This window comes from Coturnix japonica, chromosome 2, assembly GCF_054131305.1.
Source record: "Coturnix japonica strain WE chromosome 2, WE-NBRP24, whole genome shotgun sequence".
In the NCBI taxonomy this organism is placed as follows: Eukaryota; Metazoa; Chordata; class Aves; order Galliformes; family Phasianidae; genus Coturnix; species Coturnix japonica.
In genome coordinates this window covers 10841453-10864965 of record NC_140664.1, presented here as the reverse complement: position 1 = coordinate 10864965, position 23513 = coordinate 10841453, and the positions used below count along the sequence as shown (strand labels likewise).

The 23513-nt window shown below is 44.5% G+C and overlaps 2 protein-coding genes across 3 annotated transcripts in view; both read right to left on the bottom strand.

Annotated features, from left to right (window-relative positions):
- Positions 1 to 2457, bottom strand: part of C2H8orf76 (chromosome 2 C8orf76 homolog) — a 20041-nt gene extending 17584 nt beyond the window's left edge. Inside the window, exon 1 of the mRNA XM_085539340.1 lies at positions 2318 to 2457. Within this exon, the coding sequence (XP_085395466.1) occupies positions 2318 to 2329 (12 nt within the window). The 5' untranslated portion in view covers positions 2330 to 2457. The remainder of the gene's footprint in view (positions 1 to 2317) is intronic.
- On the bottom strand, positions 1771 to 23513 carry ZHX1 (zinc fingers and homeoboxes 1). Of its 2 annotated transcripts, none has more exons than XM_015856179.2 (2): positions 23247 to 23513; positions 1771 to 5691 (listed from the first exon to the last, which is right to left on the bottom strand). In XM_015856179.2, exon 2 carries the CDS (start codon positions 5474 to 5476, stop codon positions 2852 to 2854), a length of 2625 nt encoding a protein of 874 aa, XP_015711665.2. In that variant the 5' UTR covers positions 5477 to 5691; positions 23247 to 23513; the 3' UTR covers positions 1771 to 2851. The 2 variants fall into 2 exon arrangements, with proteins under 2 accessions (XP_015711665.2, XP_085395465.1); XM_085539339.1 differs by lacking the exon at positions 23247 to 23513 and adding an exon at positions 12138 to 12286.

Genomic DNA, 23513 nt, shown 5'->3' with positions numbered 1-23513 from the left:
TCTTTTAATTCAGACCTGTATTCTGCAATGGGGCCTCAGTGGGCTGCAAATACTTTAAAACCACCGGAATACAAGGAACTACAGTGTTTACAGCATCTGAAAATCCAGACCAGTATCAGCCATCCTCTCTGACCATTTTATGGGAAAAAGACATCCAATCCAATTATACTGAGTTTGATAAACAATGCATTTCCTCTTCCTGTGTTTTTCAGATCAGATGTGCTAAGGCCTACCATTATAGTTGAGTGTTATTTAACAGAACACCGCCAAAATGGAAAATTTGCCAGTTTAATCATATAATTAACTTGGATCCTTATTTTTCCCATCTTCTACAGAAGGTCTGATGTAGCGATAACCTACATTAAGTCTCTGTTAACAAAAACAGAGATGTTTAGACAGGTTTACTGGGTCTTTTGGGGGGGTAAGAAAATTAATTCTGGCTTGTCTTTAACATGTAAGGCAATTCCAGATTTGCTTGCTAAAAGCATATCCCCCAGCAGCTTAAGGATTTGCCTTAATTTTTTCATAAATTTATCTCTTTCCCTACTTCTCAGCCACCTGGAGTGGTACATGCTGGAAAGCCTGGATCCTGATCTCTTCTTACACCACAGCCATAGTACTCTAGAGAAACACTGCCTACAGAGTTCTGCTTCTGTCCCTTCATAAAGTCAAGCTGAGGGATTCTAGGCTTGTCCTCACAGTGATAAGCATCAAGAGTTAAAGGCATCACACTGCTGGCTGCTTTGTGCCTTGGTTTCATTGACCTGTGTCTTGGATGCCAGGAAACAGTTTGATAACCAAAACCGTGTCACACATATCAGTATTTCTAGCAATCTCAGAAGGTCAGAAAAAGGCTTTCAAGCAGAGCATCATCTTGCAATTCAGACAGCCCATTCAATCAGAGAGCAGAAAGGCAGCTACATGTGTTCAGGGAGGACGGTGAGTCAGGGAGGTTAGCAAAACCTTTTTTTTTTTTTTTGGTCAGACATTATTCCCTTTCTTTTTTTCACCAAGCTTTCATTCACAATCTGACATGAAACACAGATCTAACATTAACTCTTCTGCTTCAGAAAATCATCACTGAAAGCACTCCCTTGGTCTCTGGACAGTCAGTGATCACAGTAAGAAAGAAAGAGTAATTCTTGGAGATGTGGAAGCATTAGGACACTTTTTCTTCATGCTAATCTCTCTTGTAGGTCAACAGATGCAAATGCCTGCAGAGATGTTGGCAGAGGTGTAAAGGGAGATTGCTAAGATAGTTCCTGTTGGTACCCATGTAAAGCAAACAATACTGGTGACAGCAGCACCAACTCATCATCCATTTTTGGCATCTAAATATTACTCACCCCTAAAAAATACAGACTGACAGTAGCCAGGACACAAATTACTCTTCTTGGAGTACCAGTTTTCTATGATGCCAGATATCTGCATAACCTAGCTTTCATGAATTTGGCCCCTTATTTTTAAGTTGGTTATGCTACTATTTCATTGCCTTGAGACTGAATGGCTTTTTATATATGTACAAAAAGCCATTCTATATATATATATATATATATATATATATACGCATAAGCACTTACTCAAGATGCAGACGTTCCCTATCGGATTAGACTACTTCTGGAGTTCAGTTCAAGGAGATGAAACCATCTCTACAAATAAGTGTTCACCCAGCAGCCCTAAGAACAGCCAACATATCAGTGAGCTCAATTCAGTAGGATGAATTTTAGGTTAAACTTGCACGCAGAACATTCAATTGGGCTTTCGCTAACGAACAGTTAAACACTGGTTTGTTTATCATTTTTAAGCACCTAAAAGGCATATAACTTCATTTTGTTTGAAAATTAAAAAGCAGGTTAGTGCCACCACGTACTTGAAAACCTTTCTCGCTAGCACCTGAAGACACTTTTCATCTCTGTATCTGCGTATTCATACAAACCCCTAAGCGATGCTGAATGACTTTCAGGCAGTTTCCACCTCATGTTTACCTTAAAATACAGTGTAAGATTTCAAGAAATTATTCATATTTGTTAGAAATACACATCGTTTCTAACCATTTTCCAAAGAAGTAAAAGAATGCACAAGCTAAAAATGAATGTTACTATCAACTGCATCAAGTCTGCCAGGCATTTAAATTAAATTGATGTAAGATACACTGATTAAACTTAACAAAAAGCATTTTCTAGCAGTAAACTCATTCAGTTAGCTCGTAATTATCAGCAAGAAACATTTCAACACAAGTTCTGTAAACCCAAAACACTCTGAAGATACGCAAAAGGTGCCAATATCACCTCATTTTCTTAAACCAAGCAATTCTCACCCCTATATTCATTGATTCCTTTGTCACACTTTTCCCCTTCTCTTTTGAATTCTTTCCTTAAGAAACAAACCCAGGCCTTGAAACCTTTCAGGCGAAGTGATGTTTGCAAAAAGACATCTTAGGTTTTTGCACTTTCCTCCTCTGCGAGCAGGTAATGTTCTCCTACAACAACAGAAAAATGTGTCTGTGGTTTGTTTGTTTTTTGGAATTAAACAACATAAGGCCATTAAATATTGAGTAGCAGTCACATGAATGATGATCCTTCCCACTGGTCATGTGGGAGAGAAGGAGCTGAACTGGCGCTGATTTATAACCCCACATGCTCAGCTAGGCCCAAGGACATCCATCTCTGGTAGCAAGGAAGCAAATATCTGTTGCCTGCGCAGACAGCATCTTGCCCACGTTCCTTCAGGTGCAACGAAGATGCTAAGCAGGTGCTTGCTGAAGCTGAAGGCCATGAAAAATTGTTTGGCTCTTCACCATAACATCAAACCTAACTCACGGGTTTTTGGCTCCCAGATTCCAAACTGCACATCAATCTGATTTTGAAAGTTTACGCTTAACATGTCGTGGGGGTTCCCAAGTATCACTATCATCCGTTTCCTCTTCATCTTCCTGATCTTCCAGCATTTCATCTTCCTCCTCGTTTTCCTCAAACAGCTCTATTCCGAGTTCTAATCTTCTCTGCCTTTCTGCAAACCACTCTCTGACCTGCTCATACCCCATGTGAGATTTAGCTACGAGTTCATCAAGGTCTTGCTCATTAAGGAATTTGTGCTTCATATAGTAGTCCTTCAAGATTGCTGTTCCAGTTTTGAATTTTATGACAGACACACCTCGGTCCCAGCAATTTAACCTCTTGCTTCCCCGAGGCCTCCCTCGAGGCCTCCCTCTTCCCCGCCCCTTTGGTCTTCCTCTCCCTCTCTTCCTTGAAAAGCCTTGGCCATTCAGACTGTTTGCATTGGCACTCTGGTAGTAATAATACCACTTCAATCCCCCATTTTTCCAGGCATAGCGAGTATCTCCAAACCAACTCACAATTTCTGATCTCGGGAGCCCCGTTTCTTCTGCCAGCTTGTTGTACTCCTGTGGAGATGGCCACTGAGTACGGACAAAAGAACTTTTAAGCATGTGCAACTGCTCTGGTGATTTTTTGCCTACTTTGCTTGAAGCAGTGCCCCCTGATTTTGACCCTGCTGCTCCATCTCCCACAGATGTTTCTCCCGCAGCTTCCTCTTTTGAGCTGCTGGCATTGCTCTCATTCATCTCAGTCCCCTCCTCCTTTAAGACAGTAGATTTCCTTCTTTCTGTAAACCAGGCATCAATCTCTCTCCTGGTAAGTTTGGTTTGGGCTCTTAACCTATTCATCTCTTCATCAGTAAGGACAGGATTATTAAGAAAACTTGCTTGGAGGACTTGCAACTGCTCGGCTGTCTTCTCTTTGAATTTCTGTGGGGTGAAGTCAGGAAATGCACTCCAGGACGACTTGTTCTGTGGAGCAACTCCTGTTGGAGACTCATTCATTTCGTCACTGGAGTCAATAATGATGGTGGCACATGAGTCACTGTTGAGATGGATCCCATGGTTATTCTTTGAGTTTCTCTGATTGTAGCGTGTATCGCTGAACCACTTCTTGATCTCTCCCTTAGTCAGGCCTGTTATTTTCATAAGTCTACTAATTTCTGAATCCTGAGGAAACTGATTTTTAAGGTAGCTGACCTTTAATTCTGCCAGTTGCTCCTTTGTTTTTTTTGCTCGCATGCCAAAGTTATCGGGATTCATGTGTGCGGTTTCATTTTTGATAGGCTGAGGGGCTGGAACGGCAGCAACTTGTTTGGTTTCTGCAATAGGCTGAGCAGTGTGAATCTGACTCTTCTGTAACTGGGTTTGGTTTGGGACTCCTGCTACAGTCAAAGCTATTGGGGCTGTTACTGGTAACGTATTTGCACCTGCGACTTGAGTGAGAACAAGTCCTGGCTGACCAACTATTTGGCATGTCTGTAAAATTGAAGGTAAACCATTGCTGGCAGCGGAAATATGTGCTGGAATAACGGTAATTGTCTGTGGCACAGTATGCACTGTGCCGTTAAATTGTTTCCTCCTTGCTTCCTCCACTTCCTCTGGTGTCCAGCTCACACCATGTTTCAGACGCTGGGCAGAAAACCAGATTTTAATCTGTTCCTCGGTGTACTTAGCTTGAGTGGAAAGAACAGTGATCTCTGACATGGTTGGATATGGGAATTTGTTATAGGTGTTGAGCAAAAGAGGATTGTTGTCCAAAGCAGTATTATAGGTTGGAATGCTGTTTACAGGTATCAGGACTTTGGGGATCAGGTTTGAGTTCTGTGGAGCTGTAACAGCCGTTATAACCTGTGCCACCCCAGGCTGAATCACTGGGGTCACAACCGTACTAGCTACATCGGCCGCACTGCAAGCAACCGAATGGCTCGCTTTGGACTCAGAAACTGCCAGTGGTGGGTTTTCTACTACTTCTTCAGAGTTTGGCTCGTTTTCCTTTCCCTTCTCTTCACCAGGAATGCCATCGACTACATTGTGGAAAACAGCGATGCGTTTAGTCTCAGTTTTGTTTTTCATCATTTTCATAATAGGAGTTTTGCTAATGGAGATCCCAGCGGAGGGGGCCTCAGAAGGGTCAGCCTGTTCAGCATTTTCTTCTCTAACAAAACTCCCATCAAAAGTGAGATCATTTACTGTTTGTTCAAAGATTGTCTGATTATTACGTTTCACCATGGTCAACTTAAAATTCTCCTCTCCAGGGTGATACTTCAAATTATGTTCTGAGAGAGCATCGTATCTTTTGGTGAGAAAATTGCATTCTACACAGACATAGGATGAATTTAATACTACATTGGGATGTTCTGAGTCCACATGGAAAGTAAACATATTGAGATCTGGAGTCTGAAAAGAACAGTATTTACACTCATAACCACCTTCTACTTTATTTGTATTTTTCTGATTGTCTGAATCCACGTTCTCATGGACATCCTCTTCGCTTGCTATGCTCTCTGCTGTAGGATTATTATCTGCTGGCTTGACTACAGGTGGTCCTTCCTCCAAGTCTGATACCATTTCGAGATCCGGATCTTGCTCGTTGGCCAAGACCATGCACGGTGTTGTTGATTTTCGTTTACTTGCCATGCCTGTTAGGTGAAAGTGATACTGACTGGTCAGATACAGACTTAGCTTCAAGCTCTTCTTGATTAATAATAATGGCTTTTGGTACTTCAAGTCAGTTCTTGTAACGTCTCAACATTTATCCCATTAGCAGCTTTTCTTTTGTAGTGCAATCAGATTAAAAAGAGACAGTTGAGGATGAAATGTTGAGACACTGTTTTAAAGTCCACATCCACCACCTGTAGCAAAGAAGAGACAGTATAATTAGTTCAATTTAAAGAGTATCTTCTATTCTGACACACAGTATGATTTAATTCAACCCTTTGGTGTTCAATCTTCCACTGTTCACCCCTGAAACCAGCAGACCCATTCCAAGAAGAGACTGATCCTCAAGGCTAGAGTAAGAAAGGCAAATTCCAACTTACTTATTATCAGCTCAAATTTATGCAATGAATGCAACAAAAGGCATAAGACAGAGAATGGCACAGAAAATATGATCTTCTGTTTCCCTACAAATTTTGGCAGTCTTACCCTTGGACTGCTTTATCTAGGCTACAACACTCAGCTGCAATAGAAGCTCAAGTCCTTCCCATCACAAACTCAGCATGGCATCCCCATGCTTGTCTGCTATGCCCAAGGGTGTGAAGGCTCCTAGAAAATGAACGCTTAGCATATTTTTCTACTGCATTATGTACATACATGTATGCATGCCCTGGGTCATTTCTCCCAAGTTTGAAAAGAGACGAAACAACGCCTTGTTAAGGCACGCCACAAGACAGGGATGACAGCCCTCTCTTCCTAGCTCCCCAGATGTCATTCTCCAATTGAAGGCCAATCCCAGACCAATAAATTGTTAGCATGTGGCAATTAACTACATTGTTTTCATAGCTCCGTGCATTAATAGGGACAAGACTGACCACGCAAACTTCACTAGAGAAAAGGCATTAAAGAGTGACACAGTAGGCAGAAGCCATAGAAAATTATATATTTTCTATTCAGAATTCCTACTTCATTTATAAGAAAAAAACTACAGAAGTACAAATTAAATTTGAGGCCTACATAAATTCAGAGAATAAATATGTTCTTAAATTGCCCAGAGTGGAGTGAGCTGTTATCCCATGGGGACCACAACTAGTCTATTGGAAATGATGCACAAGCTACTGAAAAGGGTTATAAACTCTGTAATAGTTTCCTTCTTAAAACAAAATGAGACACTGATTGCTCAAGCCAGAAATCCCATAGATTCATGAATTTTTAGATAGCAGAACATTACCTACTTCCCAGAGCAATGGCATGCTCAAGTGCAAAAGGAAGACTCAAGCAGCTGTTTCAGAAGGTTTATAAAGGTAACAGCATGTAACAGGTTAAAAACAGAAAGACAGCTTTGCTCATGACAGAATCTTAAAAGAAAGCAGTGTCAAAAGAAGAGTAAAGAAGTGAGAAGGGGAAAAAAATACCATTTCTGCTCCAAACACAATCTTTAATTTTGATAACGTGGACAGCAGATGCTATTCTTAACCTCACACATTTTTTCTTCAGGCCAAAGACATTAACGTTCATCCATAGCTATCACACAGCGCTGCTCTGTAAGCTGATTTTTGAGACTGCACATCACCACAGTCATCTGCAAAATCCTCACCAAATGTCTGTAAGTGATCCTCCAAATCTATCTGTACTACTTCTGTGCACAGCCTGGCACAACGGGCTGCTTATGCCAAGGGTATGATTACACAGCATTAAGGACACTGACAGCGCTGGTAGATAAATCTTAGGTAATCATCATTTTGGAATGATAATTATTTCGTAGCACTGGACTTGAATGACGCTCTTCTTCCACAAACTAATGCTGGCACTCTGGAAAACAGCACAGAGGTGCAAAACTATTTATTTTAATGTATATACAAAGCATGCATCACAGGCCACCTAATTTATCTCTGCAGTGAGAAAACTAGGAAGCAAAGCCAAATGGACCCATTTGTCTCCATGTCCTGAGAGATGAGAGGTAGAACACCATTAACTGTGCTGCTTCTTGTGTGGGGCCAGAGGGCTCGTCACAAAAGGCAGACAATGGCCAAAACTGAATGTTGAGCAATTCTCTTGGAGAAGAGCTGGGTGGTATTACCTAATCCTTCTGCCATCTTGAGCACAACTTCAGAAATACCAGAAATACCAATTTTCAAAAGCTACTTAGCAGCCAGTAAAGCTGGCTGAAGTTGCAGTTTGGAAGGTAACTAAGATGCCTCCCAGCACCCATCCAGAATGGAGAACATAGGATCCATCGGTATGGGGCTGCCTGCACAGGCATAGGGGCTTGCTGAGGGTGACACTGGGCTGGCCCAGAGCACAGGTGAAAGCAATGTTTGACTTCACACACAACACTGCAGCATGCCTAGATAAAGCCTGAGATAATAAATAAACACAAACCCTGTCCAACAGATCAATAAGTGTTTCTCTGCTGTTCCTTCCTTTAGCAAACAACATTCATGGTGCCTGTAAGCCTACGAGTCTACCTGCATCTGTGCCTCTGTAGTTTAATCTCTGTAACATGTCCATTTTTGCTGTGGTTTTGTTTTGCTCATTGTTCACATATTATCCCACTCCTCTACTGTTTACTGAGCAGGAAACTGTTCCTATACTCTTCTTCCTGGAGGCATCCAAGGCCAGGCTGGATGGGGCTCTGGGCAACCTGGTCTAGAAGGTGTCCCTGCCTATAGCAGAGGGTTAGAAACAGGTGATCTTAAAGGTCCCTTCTAACACAAACCATTCTATGATACTCATTGCGCTTTTTTATTTTGCTTTATTTTTTTTCTCACAGGGCACTGTGATTTTAAAATCCTGCATAAATAAGAGCTGTGAAAAAGCTACAGCAGCGTTAGCTAAAATCTCAATGAAGCCAGATGCTTGCAACCTTTCCCAGCCTTCTGTCCCCTACAAGCAGTACAGAAACCTCCGCTTCCTTGCACTGGTTACCAATGGGATTACTTTATCTGTAGCACAATGCTTGATGTGTTCTTTCACTTTAACGGGTAATTATGAAAACTCATACTTGAGTAGAAAATCAAAGCAATTATGCATCACCTTTGTGCTTAAGTTCCTCCAAAACATCCCTTCTGTACTGCTTACAAGAACACCAAGTGCAACCCTGTCATGTATTTTGTCTTTGGCAGGGTTTGTGACATCCTGTTCCCTTAACAGGGAATGAAAGTAAATTAATTGGCTTGGTGTGTGTAACTTGTTTTTGAGAAATTCACCTTTTTTTTCTTTCCTTAAAAGAAAAAATCTCTCGCTCTCCAGGTGCTTACAGATAACAGCTTTTTTTTTTTTTTAGTGAATTCGTCCTGTATATTTCTGGGAACAAATATTTAGTTAATTGATGTGTAATTCTCTGCATGTTCTCCTCTGCTCATGCCTCATTCCCTCATTTAATATTGGCTATTATGTTTGCTTGCTTCGTGTCCATGAGGACCACCCCCTCAGCATTCATAAATTCCTGAAGACCGTCACTAATGGTCCAGAGGATACTCTGGCTTGCCCCTTAAATACTTCAGGATCAAATGTATGAGAAAATATTTGTAAGGTATTCTGTTTCTGTAATTTTATTGCTCTATATTGAAATGGTGTTGTGCAAATGGTTTGTCACAAAGTATTTCAAGTATGCACAACATGCCAAAAGTAGCATCTTTGGCTGGTTCTATCGAGAGAGTTGCAGTCAATAGCTCAATATACAGCTGGAGATCTCTGATAAGTGGTGGTCCTGAGGGGTCCATACTGGAACCAGTACTGTTTAATATCTTTATTAATCACATAGACGCTGGGATCAAGTGCACTCTCAGCAAGTCTGCAGATGATACCAAGCTAGGAGGTAGAGCTGACAAGACAGAAGGAAGGGATGCCATCCAGGGGGACCAAGACAAACTTGAAAGATGAGCTCTTGTGAATCTACAGTTAAACAAGGCCAAGACCAAAGTAATACACCTGAATTAGAACAATCAAAAACATGAGCGCACAACTAAGAGATGAATGGATTGAGAGCAGCCTTGGATGTTTTGGTAGGTGAAAAAAATGGACATGGGCTGGCAGTATGTGCTTGCAACTCAGAGGTGGAGAAAGGCATTTTTACAAGGGCATTTGTGACAATAAGAGGCAATAGTTTTAAACCAAAAGAGGGCAGATTCAGATTAGATGTAAGGAAGAAATACTACTACAAAGGTGGTGAGGCACTGACACAGGCTGCCCAGAGAAGCTATGGATGCCCAGTCCCTGAAGACATTCCAGATTAGGCTGTATGGGCACCTGGGCAGCCTGGTCTGAAGGATCCACAGCAAGGGGTTGGAACTAGATGGTCTTTAAGGCCCCTTCTAATCCAAACCATTCTGATTCTTCAATGGAAGAATCTATAGAATGAAGTTGCACTTCATCTCTCAGGACAAACACCACTGCAACACACCTTTTCCAAAATCTGGGGTAAAATTATGCACTACTGACATTCCTGGCAAAACCAGCCCATGAGAGGTATTTTCTCAGATATAAACAGAAAAAGAAAGTGAGTGCAGTCACACGTTCTCAAAGGTCCAGGAACTTTTATCATTGAGCAGGCAATTGCTCAGGACACAGCTCTTCAGAAATAGAACACAAACAGACACTAACCCCAATTCATTAATAATTTCACTAGCTCAGACTTATTCTCCAGAGTGAAATTCAAGACTTAGATGTTGTCTCTGTAGCAGATCTGGATAAAGACTTATGTAAGTATTTTCTAAATGCAGACAGAAACATGTTGCCTCTTTGATAAGAGTTTGAGAAGGAAACTAGTGAGGGGTCTGGAGCACAAGTCTTATGAGGAGCGGCTGAGGGAGCTGGGATTGTTTAGCCTGGAGAAGAGGAGGCTCAGGGGAGACCTCATTGCACTCTACAACTTCCTGAAGGGAGGTTGTGATGAGGAGGGGCTTGGCCTCTTCTCCCAGGCAACAAACAGGACCCGAGGAAATGGCTGCAAGTTGTACCAGAAGACGTTTAGATTAGACATAAGGAAAAACTTTTTCTTCAGAGAGTGGTCAGGCACTGGAATGGCTGCCCAGGGAGGTGGTGGAGTTGCCGTCCCTGGCAGTGTTTAAGAGGTGTCTCGATGAGGAGCTACGAGATATGGTTTAGTGGCTTGTGGTAGCAATGGTAATGGGAGGATGGTTGGACTGGATGATCTTGTAGGTCCTTTCCAACCAGGTGATTCTATGATTCTATGAAAAGACATGGTTGACAACAACAGGAAAAGAAGTAAAAGAACTTGTTTCCAGGACAAAATTATTACCCTTCCCTCCAACCTCTGAACAAGAGAAGCTGACTCAGCACAAAATAAATGAGGTTACAAAACACGTTGCACACATGTTCAGGCCGTATGCTTTATGAAAGGTCATTTTCCCTACTTGCCGTATGACACCTCTATCCAGCATACAAAAAAGGAGGTTAAAAAGAAAAGGAGGAAAAAACAACGTAGAGCCATACTCAAATAATGCCATTGGAAGAATGCACACAAATAGAGTGGCTTAGGAGAAGACAGGAATGGGAACTGCTTCTAACTTTTAAAATCACGTAGAGTATAAACAGCCTATTTGTCAGCACAGAAAGCTGTGTTTTGAGCTGAGTTTTGTCTTCTCTGTACAGCTTCTGGTTAATCCACAACAATATGGAACTGTCAATCCTTCATTTAGCCCACTCTTAACTATTACCATTCTGTCAGAGTCGCTGTATCCAAGCCAAGAACTATTCTGCACAGAGCTCAGTATAGCCATGATCTTCTCTGATGGGGCTGCCACTACGCTGCCTTACACTGCCCTTCAGTGAGGAAGGTGAAAAATGATGTTTTATGGAGCCAGTTTCTTCAGTTGTTCAATACCGGCAATGTTTAGAAGGTATTACTGCTTATTACTCTAAAATAAAACCAAATCTCAATGTAAACCTCACAATAATCACATTTCATTCTGGTCTTAAAACATATTCCACATCAACATGGGAGAAAAACCTATCAGACTGATAGCAGCAGGACTTCAGGCGTCCTATAATACAGGGGCAAGCTTAAAGTCCTTTCTGCATTAGCTTGCAATGGCTCCCACAGGCACACACCAAAAGTTGCTGTACTCCTGCCCACATACACCTTCTAATAAGCCAAAACCAGTCCTGTGCTGAGGCTGAGAAACGGGAAGTGAACATGAAGCCCAATGGAGACTAAAAAGAGCCTGCCAGAGAATATATGACAACCTACATGGTTAACTCCAATCCCCATTGGTTTTAAAGTATAATGAGCACGATCCATCACTGTAAACATTAGAATTTTAAGTTAGAAAGGATCATTAAATGACCTATGTTATCTTTGTCTGTTACAGAACACTTCCCAGCTACCTCTACAGTGAGCACGATTTGTCCTACTGTTTTTGACACACAAAACCATAGCCAGTTTTTAGGTCTGATCACGTAAGAGCTACTGATCAAATCTGACAGGTCCTTAACAATCATGGGTATGTTGGTGAAGCAGCATCTTTAACATATATGGTTCCTGTCTCTGCTCCTCAGGCACGTAAATAAGCAAGTATTTTCTGTTATTCAATTTGGCAGCTCAGTGTTGCATAGGCAGGTCTTGATTTTTAGCCCCCTACAGTATTTAATTCAAACTGTGAGCACTCGGTGCTTTTACCATCTCTGCGGGATCATTCTTCAAAGTATCAGACCTGGCTGAGATCGCTGATGTAAATGTTTGTCATACGCAGCAAAATGGGAGCGGAGTTAGAGACTGATTTTTCTGCATAGTTACGGCTGTTTTGTTTTGCTTGCCGTGCTGTTACACTGCAAACGGAAAGGAAGAGGAAATAACATTACTGACCTGAAAGGATTGCGGAATGCGTTTTGGGTTGATTAAACATTCACTTCAACCCCCAACACGTTTGCTTCAGGTTAGCTTCTAAAAACCGTTACAGTTAAAATCGATTCGCTTTAGAAATTGTTTATGAAAAAGTTTCTGCTTAAAACATCAAAACAAAAGGTTTTGTTCTCCTGGGATTTCCTTCTTTAAAACGAAGCAATCTGGCACAGACTCCATCTCACAAAATGTTTCTTTCAACTCCAATGTGCATTTGTTTTTTTCTTTCAGCTGAAGAATTTCTAGAGACCTTGGCTTTCCCAGGCCCTGGCCTAGCGCTGGAAGGACGAGACCTTCCTTTCACTTCCTGCTCCTCGTGTCCCCAGGCACCTTCCAGCTTTTTCGGAGGGGAAGGCAGCAGCCCTACAGATGGTCTCCTTTGCTAGACAGCCCGACTCATTCTCTCATCATCTCGTTGCTACACAGGAACCCCCGCGCTGTTAGAGGTGACACAGCTCAGCACAGATTGTCTCCCTCTCCTCTCCCCCTCCTCCACAGACTGAAACTAACTGTGCATGCCCTCATCGCACTGGAAACCGGATTTTAGATCAGCTGCTATTTGCTTTCATTATTATTTTCCCTTTGCTGTAGTGAAATGAAATCTCCACAGCAATTAACAAGCTTGGGAGCTCTCTACCCTTAAACAAGCGGGACGAGATCTCAGGGCTTGCTGGCTCCCAGCACTTCTCCACCTGACACCAGGCCAGCGGCATTGGCAGAAGGGAAGGCAGCAGTAGCTCAAGGACCACACTGCTGCATGCCAGTGTACCAACCTACACAGAGGAGGGGAACACACTTAATGCAGGTGGTCTAAAGAAGCAAATGTGCATGACAGGCATAAAAGTACTTTCAAGAGCGGGTGACAAAATATCCTGTACATTTTACCTTGAATACAAAAAGGTAGCAATACGTTACGGCTCATAATTCTGCCAACTTCTTTTTCTCCCTTCCTCCCTCCCCCCCCTCTGAAAACAGCAGAACACTTTTCTCAGACCTCAGGCTACATCCTTGCCAAATTTCGATTCCTATGTCAAATCCCTGAGGCACAGAGCTGTTCAGAAAAAGATAATGTGGTTTGCACACAGAGACAGACTCTCTTCTATCTCCTGCTTCTTTCTTCCCTTTATGCTCATTCTGCTCTTGAACCAGTTGAACACTGCCCCAAAATTCAAGGAATAAAGAAGAAAAGCAGCACTAACAAGTCAGAAATTCTCATGTCAAAGATCTTAAGAAACCAAAAACAAGGACTTGGAATGGACTCACCAGGAGATGCTAACATGCACTGCTACATATTCCATGCACAGACTTGAATACACCAGAATACAGATCTTGGATTTAAGTAACTTGTTAAAGTTCCCAAAATGTTCGAACATAAAAACATGAGCCCAGAGCCTGTAGGAGCCAGTATTCTATGAACGGGAATAAGCAAGTACTGGGAGTGTCACTTGAAAAAAGAGATCCTACTACACAACCTAGTCCAGCACTTGTTGAGATGAGGACTTTAAGTTACACCATCAGGGCTGCAACTAATCTTGAGTCACATAAGCTCTGTGGGCTTTTGCTCATCTGCACTTCCTCACTACCCCTTCTGCATGCTCCAGCCCCACCTGTGTCCCAATCCCATCCCACATCCTCCTCAAAGGCTCCTGCAGCACTTCAGCTATTGCTTTGTGAGAAGATCAAAGAGTGCAGCACACAGTTGAGTCTTTTATTCATTCTGTCACATGCTTTGTTTCCCCACTTGGAAGTAAAAAACGTGACTTTGGAGCTGACATTTTAGATATGTGTATCTTTTTAACATGGCTTTCGGTGTCATATATCAACATTATACTAAAGCGAATTGCATAATTCAAGGTGAACAAAAGCTAAAATTCACATGGTCCCCACTGACAGACACCTCCACAATGGTGACATGTACACAGCTTTGTGTCCATGCCTGCAAGCACAGCTGACCTTCCAGACTTTCTTCACAATGTTATCCTATGGCCTGATCCAACGCTGATCATGTAGCTGCATTTTTCACAGCAAAAGTATGTGTTACATACTTGTTGAGCTTCCCTCTCTGTATGGAAGGCACTCAGACCCTGCCATTAAGTGCAATACTCCCTCCGACTGCAGTGCTGAATGACCATCAAGATCAAGACAAGACTGTGAAGCTTGCTCAGGTTGGCGGGTATCACAGTGCAATGCCAACACACCCTTGGTCTGCTCCTGAAGAACTCTAGGGCACAGCCACAGCAGTTACAGCATCTCAGTGCTGGCTATGGAGTGCAGGCAGTTGCTGTAGAAGTTATGGAGATATACTGGGAACTTTTAAGGCATTTTAATTCTTTGAAGTTTTCGAAACTTGGCAAGACCCAGAACAACCCTATCTAACTTCAAAGTTAACCTTGTTTTGAGCAGGAGGTTGGATTAGATGATGTCCAGAAGTGCCTTCTGTTCTGCTTTATTTCTCTGGTTTAACCCTGCAGGTGGCTGAGCACCACGCAGTCGTTCACTCACTGCCCGCCAAAGCTTCCCAGTGAAACTAAGACATCCCCCTATGATACGGGGATGTATCACCTTATAACAAAAAGCAAGGAGGCCAGACTGAGTTGCCTGCATAAACAGTCTCTGCAGGTCTCAACCACCTAATAAAACACCACTGGGTTCCATGCTAACCTTTGCAAAAAGCAAAGCATTTTTATTTGCAACAGTGACCCGACTCCATCCTCCTGCTGAGCACTGTTCTGTACTACTAGGATGCTCCTGCTGCTTTCTGTGGGAGATAGCGTCTTATTCTGTGTACTCACAGAGCGGATAAACACTGTTTACTGCCAAAGAGGCCAGTGACAAAAAGAGTAAAAGACATGGGAATACAGAGCTTTCCAAGGATAATGAGCTGAATAAAAAGCTGAATCTGGAAGTTCCGTCACCTGGGGAAGTCAGAGAGATAACAGCATACTCAAGTTACCACGGAGAAACAAAGGCTCTTAAGGAGCCAACACCAGGCTCAGTCCACACATTCTGACCACAAACTTGACTTCCATAACTTAATTTCCCCTCTCTTAAGAGCTCAGAGCCCCATTTGTGATCTCCAGTCCAGGAGACGCTGCCATAGGCAGAACAGGGGCTGCACCTTTTTCTGTTATCCTAGAGCTGTCAGTGGTGTGAACTACTCTGGCAGTAGGAGCCCAGGTGTCCTGGCAGGGAAGAGAGAAAGTGGATTAAAGAAACAGGCTACTTTATTGCACCTTCTGTCTGCCACGTACTGGTGTAATCATGGAAAATGAGGACAACGGGACTTAAGTGAAAAGTATGCAGTTAAATAAAACACTGTGCTTCAAATGAACAGCTGCAGGGCTTTTACATTAAGTTTAAACACGAAATCGGATTAGTTTTGTTTTAAAATACATAGGTAATTTAAAGCTGCATGGATATCCTAGGGTCAAAATAACATTCTGACTGATTTAAATGAGAATTGATGGTAGAATTTTATTTAAAATATCGTATATGCTAAGAAAAACAGACTTGTCACAGAAACAATCCATGTAACCTACTAAGTATAAGTAAGCATTGTATTTTGACTCCCTTATGGGTTTTTTAAAGCTTCGATAAACACATATTCTTACATATTCTCCATATTTACAGCACCTAATTAATAATACAGACACGTTGTGCTGCTTAGGCAAATTTTCAATTAAATTTTAATTTCCAACCAAATGCAGTCTGGCATAAATTGGGAGTGATGGGAGATAATCATCATCCAAAAAACAAGATATGTGTAAGTCACTGTTTTCTAAGAAAATGAAGAGACATAAAAATTAATAACGTGAGTAACTGAATGCTGAGGTGAAGGCCTGATAAAATAGCACCGTATATAGAGAACTTATCCCTCTAAGCACAAGTCTGCAAACAACCATGAAGCAAAACAATGAGAAGCATTTTCTATTTATGAAAGATATTAAAAGTACAAATGCAGTTCAAAACCAGAACACATCATTTAGATCAGTGCTCCATACGTTCAGATTTAACCTGTGGTCAAATCTCCCATATTAAACCCATTTTGATTTCGACCAATTATTCCAATTCTCACGTATTTTAAATACTTTTGAATTAATGCATTTGTTAAGTCACTTCCAGGGCAAGAAGAGGAACAGAGAAACGGGTAAATAGAGGCAAGACGAACATGTCTGGTGTCATTATTAAATCAACCAACTCAAAAGAGTCCAGGGTGTGGTGCTCAGAGAGAATGAGAGTGTCCAAGTTTAGCATGAGAGAATAGGCAGGCCTGGAATACCCACGGGAATCAAACGCATCTGTTGTTGTAGGCAGCCCCAGCAAAACGTTACTGGTTTGGAGGCCTGGGGCAAGATTCCCACCCTTCACCCCCAGCATCCCCTTCTTTTCTATTTTTTCTGGACAGCCAAGTACAATATTAGCTTGTCGGTTTCTTTTTGCCATCGTCAGGCTGAGGCTGGGTGAGAATATTTTGTGTCTAGACTAATAAATGTTTGTAAGGGTTTTGCAAGACTGGTTTATGGGAACAGAATCCCCTTTTTGTTTTCTGCTGGAAAAAAAAAAAAAAAAAAAAAAAAAAAAAGGAGCATTAAAAGCAAATGAGCGCCATCGTGCATTTGTTTTAAATTGCACATTACAGCACTGCTATTTTATGTGCAATCAATACATAATTTGGAAGAAAAATGCTTTTAAAATTCAGAGCTATCCCTGAGCAGCTAAGGTTCTCTTGGAAACTGAAGGAGGAGTCTGAAATTATTGTTCTTTTGTTTGCATCCCCCAGTGGGAAAGGCAGCACAACTCGAAACCACGGTGCTCTGAGGCAGCATGAATCATTAGGAATAAAGATCACCCCTTTCGTTTATGCATTAGATATTAGAACTGAATCTAGGACAAAGGTAAACCAAACAGGCTCCTGCCTTCCCAAGCAGTTATCGGGTTAAATAAAATATCAAAGGGACTGTATAAATCTTGTGACTTCCTCTACTGAAATAAAAAAACAAAGATACTTAACGTTCTGCAAAGCACGGCCTGTGTAGATCCCAATTACAAGCGTCAACTTAATCAGTGGCAATTACTGGGATACCCACAGGCCAAAACCTACATTTTCTTTTTCATATTTGTTGAGGAGGGTGGGGTATTTCAAAATGAAATGGCTGACCATTTGTATTTCACCGCTTTGGGTGGAAATGAGCGAATCTTTCCACGCAGATCAGCGCAGAGTTGCTGCCCTGGTGTCAGCGGGCACCAGGCCCAGGCTCCCTCAGGAGCCGGCTGCCAGGCCTGAGCCGGGCCTGCTGACAGGGCACAGTCCACACACAGCCACTTTATGAGGACCAGGTCCAGGAATGGTTCACTCAGTCTTATAAATAAGGGAACGGACTGACATTCTGCCCTCAAAACTAGCTCGTGCCCATACGTGCATGGCCTAAAGCGCACCGGGAGTGCTGGCTGCTCTCGGTCAGTAAGCACGTGTGATCACAGGGTATGATCATTTGCTCTGTCATCAGCCCCACAAACATGAACGGACCGGGAAGCTTCAAAGCATTCTGAAGTCAAATTTCAGTGCGTGCTGAAAGGGAAAGCTTCTCCCTCTCTGTATTTCAAGATATTAGATAAATAAATTAGATATTTATTTCTAAGGATGTACATACACATCTATTTCCTCACTACGTGTGCAAGGAGTACATTTGTTTTACTCTTGTATATTTTGTATTTGTATATCTTGTATCTTGTATTACTCTTGTTTCGCCTCTCCACTCCTTCCCTCTAAAGGAAACAAACAACCAACGTTATCCGGCCCTTATTTTTCTGCTGGCAGAATTCAAGAACTAGAGAATTAAACGCAACCAAAAACAACCTGACAAGAATCAGATCTAAAATGCTACAACGCCTGTTTGCAGATTGTAAAATGAAACACCCAGAGTTGAAATCATCTTCTAACAAAAAGAAGAAAAAATAAAAAACAAAACAGAAAGAAGCAAAAAGCCTCCTTCCATCATAAATTATTTCTGTTGGTGAAATCACAAACATTAGTTCTCTGCTCACCCACAGCCTCCTCCAGCACATTTAAATAAACCGTGCTAAGAAGTAAAATTTGTAAAACACTCGTCAGATGGAAGGAGTAAAGTTGTGTGGGTTTGTATCATACGTACGCAGATACCTACAATATCAGCAGGTATCTGGTACGGGCACCAGTTCCCCCCAGTGCCCCCAGCACTGACCTTGTGCACTGAGCCTTCCTCAGCCCCCACCCTCACAAAGGACCTTGTGGGAGGGAGCCCTAAGTTTCCAACACAGCCGTGCTGGATGCAGTGCAGCCCTGAACGGTCCAAGAATTCCACCACCCAAGCTACAAATGTGTTTCGTCTTGCTGAGAATCCTACTGAGAAATAGAAACCCCTGAATTTTCATGCTTGCTTCATCCAAGCTCACTTTGCAACTGCTGCCAAGAGCTGAACTGCTGATACAACTCTGATCTGCGCAGCACCCTCAGCTCCTGCAGATGTTGCTGATGGCAGCTGACCTATATGTAAAAAAGCAGCATTTTCCTGCTTCAAAAGTAGTCTGAAGATAACTAGCAATGGTGACTCTTGGAAGAAGCACACAGCTGTAATGGAGGGTTTTAAACCCCACGTACTAATAACTGTTCCTGCCTGACTCCTTCCAAGTGCCTGCCCTCTACTCTTCTGATTACCTATGACACCCCTACATCTCATTTTGTCCCACTGTGCAAAACAGAGCCCGACACTCATGCACACCTCTGTTAGGAGAGCTTTAAATTCATCAGCATGTTGACAAAGAAAGCACATTTTCCTCTCTAACGCAGGGAGGAACACAGTCACATCAGTATCACGACCTGCTTAGGCTAATGTATCTCAGTTTATAGGAAAGCCAAGCATGGACACCTCCACCAAGACAGCTTGGGACTACACAAATACATATTTGCCTCTGAAGTTCTTAGCACCCTTGTAAGGTAAGCCAACATCAGAATAATAACACCCCAAACCTGTAACGAAGAAATCACGCCTTAAAACCTATACCACGTGTGCTTAACACACAACACCCATTACGAGCTGGCAGCTCTTTCTGGCCCAATGTACGTGGTTCTTCAGATGTCCTGAAGGTTCAGAGCATGGAACACGTGGAGCTTTTACCATAACCACTGGAAAGTTCAACAGCTCCTTTCTGTCCTTCTGCCTGTGGAGTGGATTTGGCACTCAGACTGTGCACAGAACAGCGCTGGCTTTGCCAGAAAGTGAGGGCTGGTGTTACACACGCCTCATTGCACAGCTCCGTCTGCGGCTTCTAAAACAAAGCTGCCAGCCTTCAGGGCTGCTGGGGACTAGCTTTAGTTGCGGGTCCCCCTGGCCCCACATTAAGTTCCTTCATCCCCTACTGGGCTCAGTGAATAAGAAAGGTGAGCAGCAGATTCCAAAATGCCACAGGGGAGGGCCAAGTCGCACAACGTGAACCTAAAATACCAAACGACTTCACTGAATGGATCCAGACACAGTTTGAAGCCTGTTCTTTGGCAGTAGAACACTCTGAGCTCTTTTAGGCATGCGAGGCACAGCACAGTTCATACTTCCAAAGGGTTTTTTGCATTGTTAAGTACTCCATGATCTTCAACATCACTTAAGGAGTGCAAAAAGTAGCAACAGCTTCAAAGTTCTTTATGGTTTTTCCCTCCCGTGTTTCCCCTTCCAGTCACACCTGCTGCTCGTTCAGTGCTCCGTGGTTCTCCTCCTTCCAGGGCTTGAGCACAACGCTGCCCTTTCCATAACACAACAAGGTAGCAATACAACGATACACCCTGCATCCGCATACCTCAAGGATGTACTCTGTTACAGTGAATTCTACTGAACTTTATAACAGTTACTGCAACCTTAAAGCACCGGAGGATACCAGAGTGTCACACATCTCCCCACACACGATGACAGCAGACATTTGCTCTATCCAGGCAGACTTCCGAGGCTGGTGAGGAGAGATCCTGCTCTACACAATATGTTCCAGGTCCCTGTACTCTGCAGGACATGAAAAACTTATCAATGGACCTTGTGAAGCAGCTCCCAGAAGGACACAGAACTGGAAAAGATCCATCAGTTGAAGCGATGCATAGGGCAGGACTATAACGTGCCATCTGGCAATAGGGGAAGGAAAGGCATCATCTTTGGCGGCTTCCACCTCCACAGAGAAAGAAACAACTGTTTATGCAGCAAAGTGGTTTGAATACTTGGGAAGGTCCCCAACTAGCAGAAAAAACACAACACCAATACCATAAAAACAACCAAAAACCCCCTAAAAAAACCCACTCTACATGATGAGTTGGAAGAAAGACAATAAATCAGAATTAATAACGAAAATAAAGATGTTGAAAACATAAGTAAGCATCTCCCTGGTGCAGACTGAAGAAAGAAGAAGCAACCTGAATGCCTGATTTGACGATATGACTAAGTTAATTAAAAACACAACGCTGGATTCTTACCAGCATCTGTTCAGCAAAGGTGCTGCCACTGATGTGTTCGGGGATAGATACATCACCTGAACACTGGGACTGACATTGCCGCCTGCTGAGGAGATGCTGAATACAAAAGGAGAAGGGGAAACAGTGCTGTATGGACAAGGGCATCGCTTGTTTGCACGCTGCTGACAACTCTGAGGCAAACCATCCTGGCAGTGGTGGATCAGTGACCTCAGACCCGGAGCACAGTGGGACAGGGCACAGCGGCCATTAACCTGCAGCAGGGAACAGCACGTCCGGGCCCTCAGCACCCAGCCAAGAAATGTCCGGAGCCTCCTCTCCCTTCATGACCCCAGACTGGTAGCAACTGTGAATTACACTCATCAAACAGATGCTGAAACGATCGTTCTCTCAACCTTTGCAACAGCCTCATGATTTCTAAAAACTAGAGAAATCTAATTCATAACATAGAAACATAGAAGGCACAGGGGATCCCTATGTGACAGAGAAAGGGAAGCTGATCACTGAAATAAAGGTTATGCATGGCTTAGCTGCGAGCGGTTGTGCCCTGATTGTATTTACTGTGTGCAAACAGAACAAAAACCAGTTCATACCGATTTAGGGCTTCACAAGTTACAGTTGCATAAGAACGGAAAAATTCTTAAACTCGGGGAAGGCGTCTGACTTAACACGGTCACGTATCTTTGAAGTAAGGCTGTTCGAAACCCAAAAGTCACATCCGACCAAAACGCCGTCAGTGTTTGCAACAACTTGATGAAAACTTGAAGCAAATTTTAATCCTCTCCCTCAGGCTACACGGAAATAAGGGGGGGAAATAGGGGAAAGCTGAAGGACAGCAGGGAGCTGCTGAGGCAGGAAAACAAGGGAAGTGTTTTGGGTACATCGGGAACACAAGGAACCCCAACACAGCCCAGAGTGTCACTGCTGAAATTCTTCAGTGAGGGGAAGTTTGCAGAAGGCAGAACAAGCAGCTCCACAAGCAGCTCCAGCACTCTGCAGTGATACACCGGCATACAGGAATGGATACTGTCTGTGCTGATAACAGCCACCAGTGCTCAGTTATGGCCACAGAGGTGCCAGAGAGAACAGGACCCAGAAGTGCCCTAAGAAGCACTAGGAGCAGGTTAGTGCCTCACATAGAAAAGTTCAACAATACACATCTGGGACAGTCCCTCCGTGCAGGGATGATGACAAAATCCAACAGCAAAGGGCTTCTCAGCCAAGCAAAGTTACACGAATCCCTCTCCTGAAGTCAGCGGTAGATCACCTCTGTTACAGCAGAGCCCTCCAGCCCAGGGAGCTCCTTCACAGCATGGCTGAGGGACAGCCGCGCTGGCAGGAGGTCAGAGCAGGAACAAATGTGTTCTGTGCATGGTGCGTGCTTGCTCAGAGCTCTGCACTGAGGGCAGCCCTATGGTCAGCAGCATGCAGCCAGCTCCCAGCAGTGGTGATGGGCTTCTGTCAGCACCCGCAGGTGATGCTGTATGAGAGCCTTCTGTGCGCGCACACACACAACACAGCTGCTGGTAACAGCCAACCGCACAGCACTCAAGATTCCTCTTTTTTCTACCTTTAATAGACTCCTTGTGTTCACCTAACAACTTTCACAACTATCTCTGCTTATTCATGTAACATTTGCATGCACTTGGACATCCCCGCCGTGCTCTGTGTTGTAAAACAGGAGGCACCGATCGCAGCACCTCAGCCCGAGGGGACACAAAGCAAACTCCTCCATAGAAGCCCGAGCGGCTCAGAAGTGAAGTACGGGCACCTGCCAGAGCGCCGCACTGCCACGAGCCCCCAGGGCCGCCTCCGTGCGCGGCTATGGGAGCGGGTGCTGAGCGGGGCGTGCCGCGGGCACCCTCCAGGCCTCGGCGTTGGGATGACAGCAGCCCGAAGCACCTGGAGGAAGCCCGCCGGCCCTCCCGCTGACAGAGGCAGGAAAACCAAAGTTGTCCGCTCTCGTTTCCAGCTGACAACTCCGATGAATCCTCCTCCATCCCGCGGCAAGTGACAGCGCACGCAGGATGCCGACTTCGCAGACAGCACGGAGCGCGGCCAGCCAGGAGCGCTGCCCCGCAGCCCACGGCTCCGCACGGCTCCCCGCACACACCCGCCGTCCGCCCGCCCGCTCCGGGCTGCCAGACAAAGGGGAGGCGGCGGGCGGGGCCGTCACACCGCGCCCACCCCGCGGGCGGCAGCGGCCCCGCCGGGCCCGACTCCCCCCGGCCCGCCCGCCCCCGCGGGGCTGGAGCCGCCCTTTCCCCGGGGAGGCGCCCGCCCTGCCCCTGCCCCTTCCCCTGCCCCGCCGTGGCAGCGCCGTGCCCGCCGGCAGGACGAGCGGTGCCCGCCCCCGGGTCGCTCTCCCGCCGCCCCGATCCCCCCCCGCTCCCGGCCGGCCGTACCTGCCGCCGCCGCACCGCCTCAGCCCGCGCCGCCCGCCCGCCTCCTCCGCTCACGGCCGCGCCGCCATCTTGCGTCTCACAAACTACTGCACTTCTTTTGGGGCGGGGGGGCGGCGGCCGAGCCGGGAACTCCCAACGCCGCCCGGGCCCTCGCCTCGCCGCCGCCCGCGGCGCCCACTCGCATCGTCCCGGCGCCTCGCTGCCCCGGGGCGGCCGCGCGGGGAGCACGGGCAGCGGCGGCCGTGCCTCTGCCTCCCTCACAGGGAG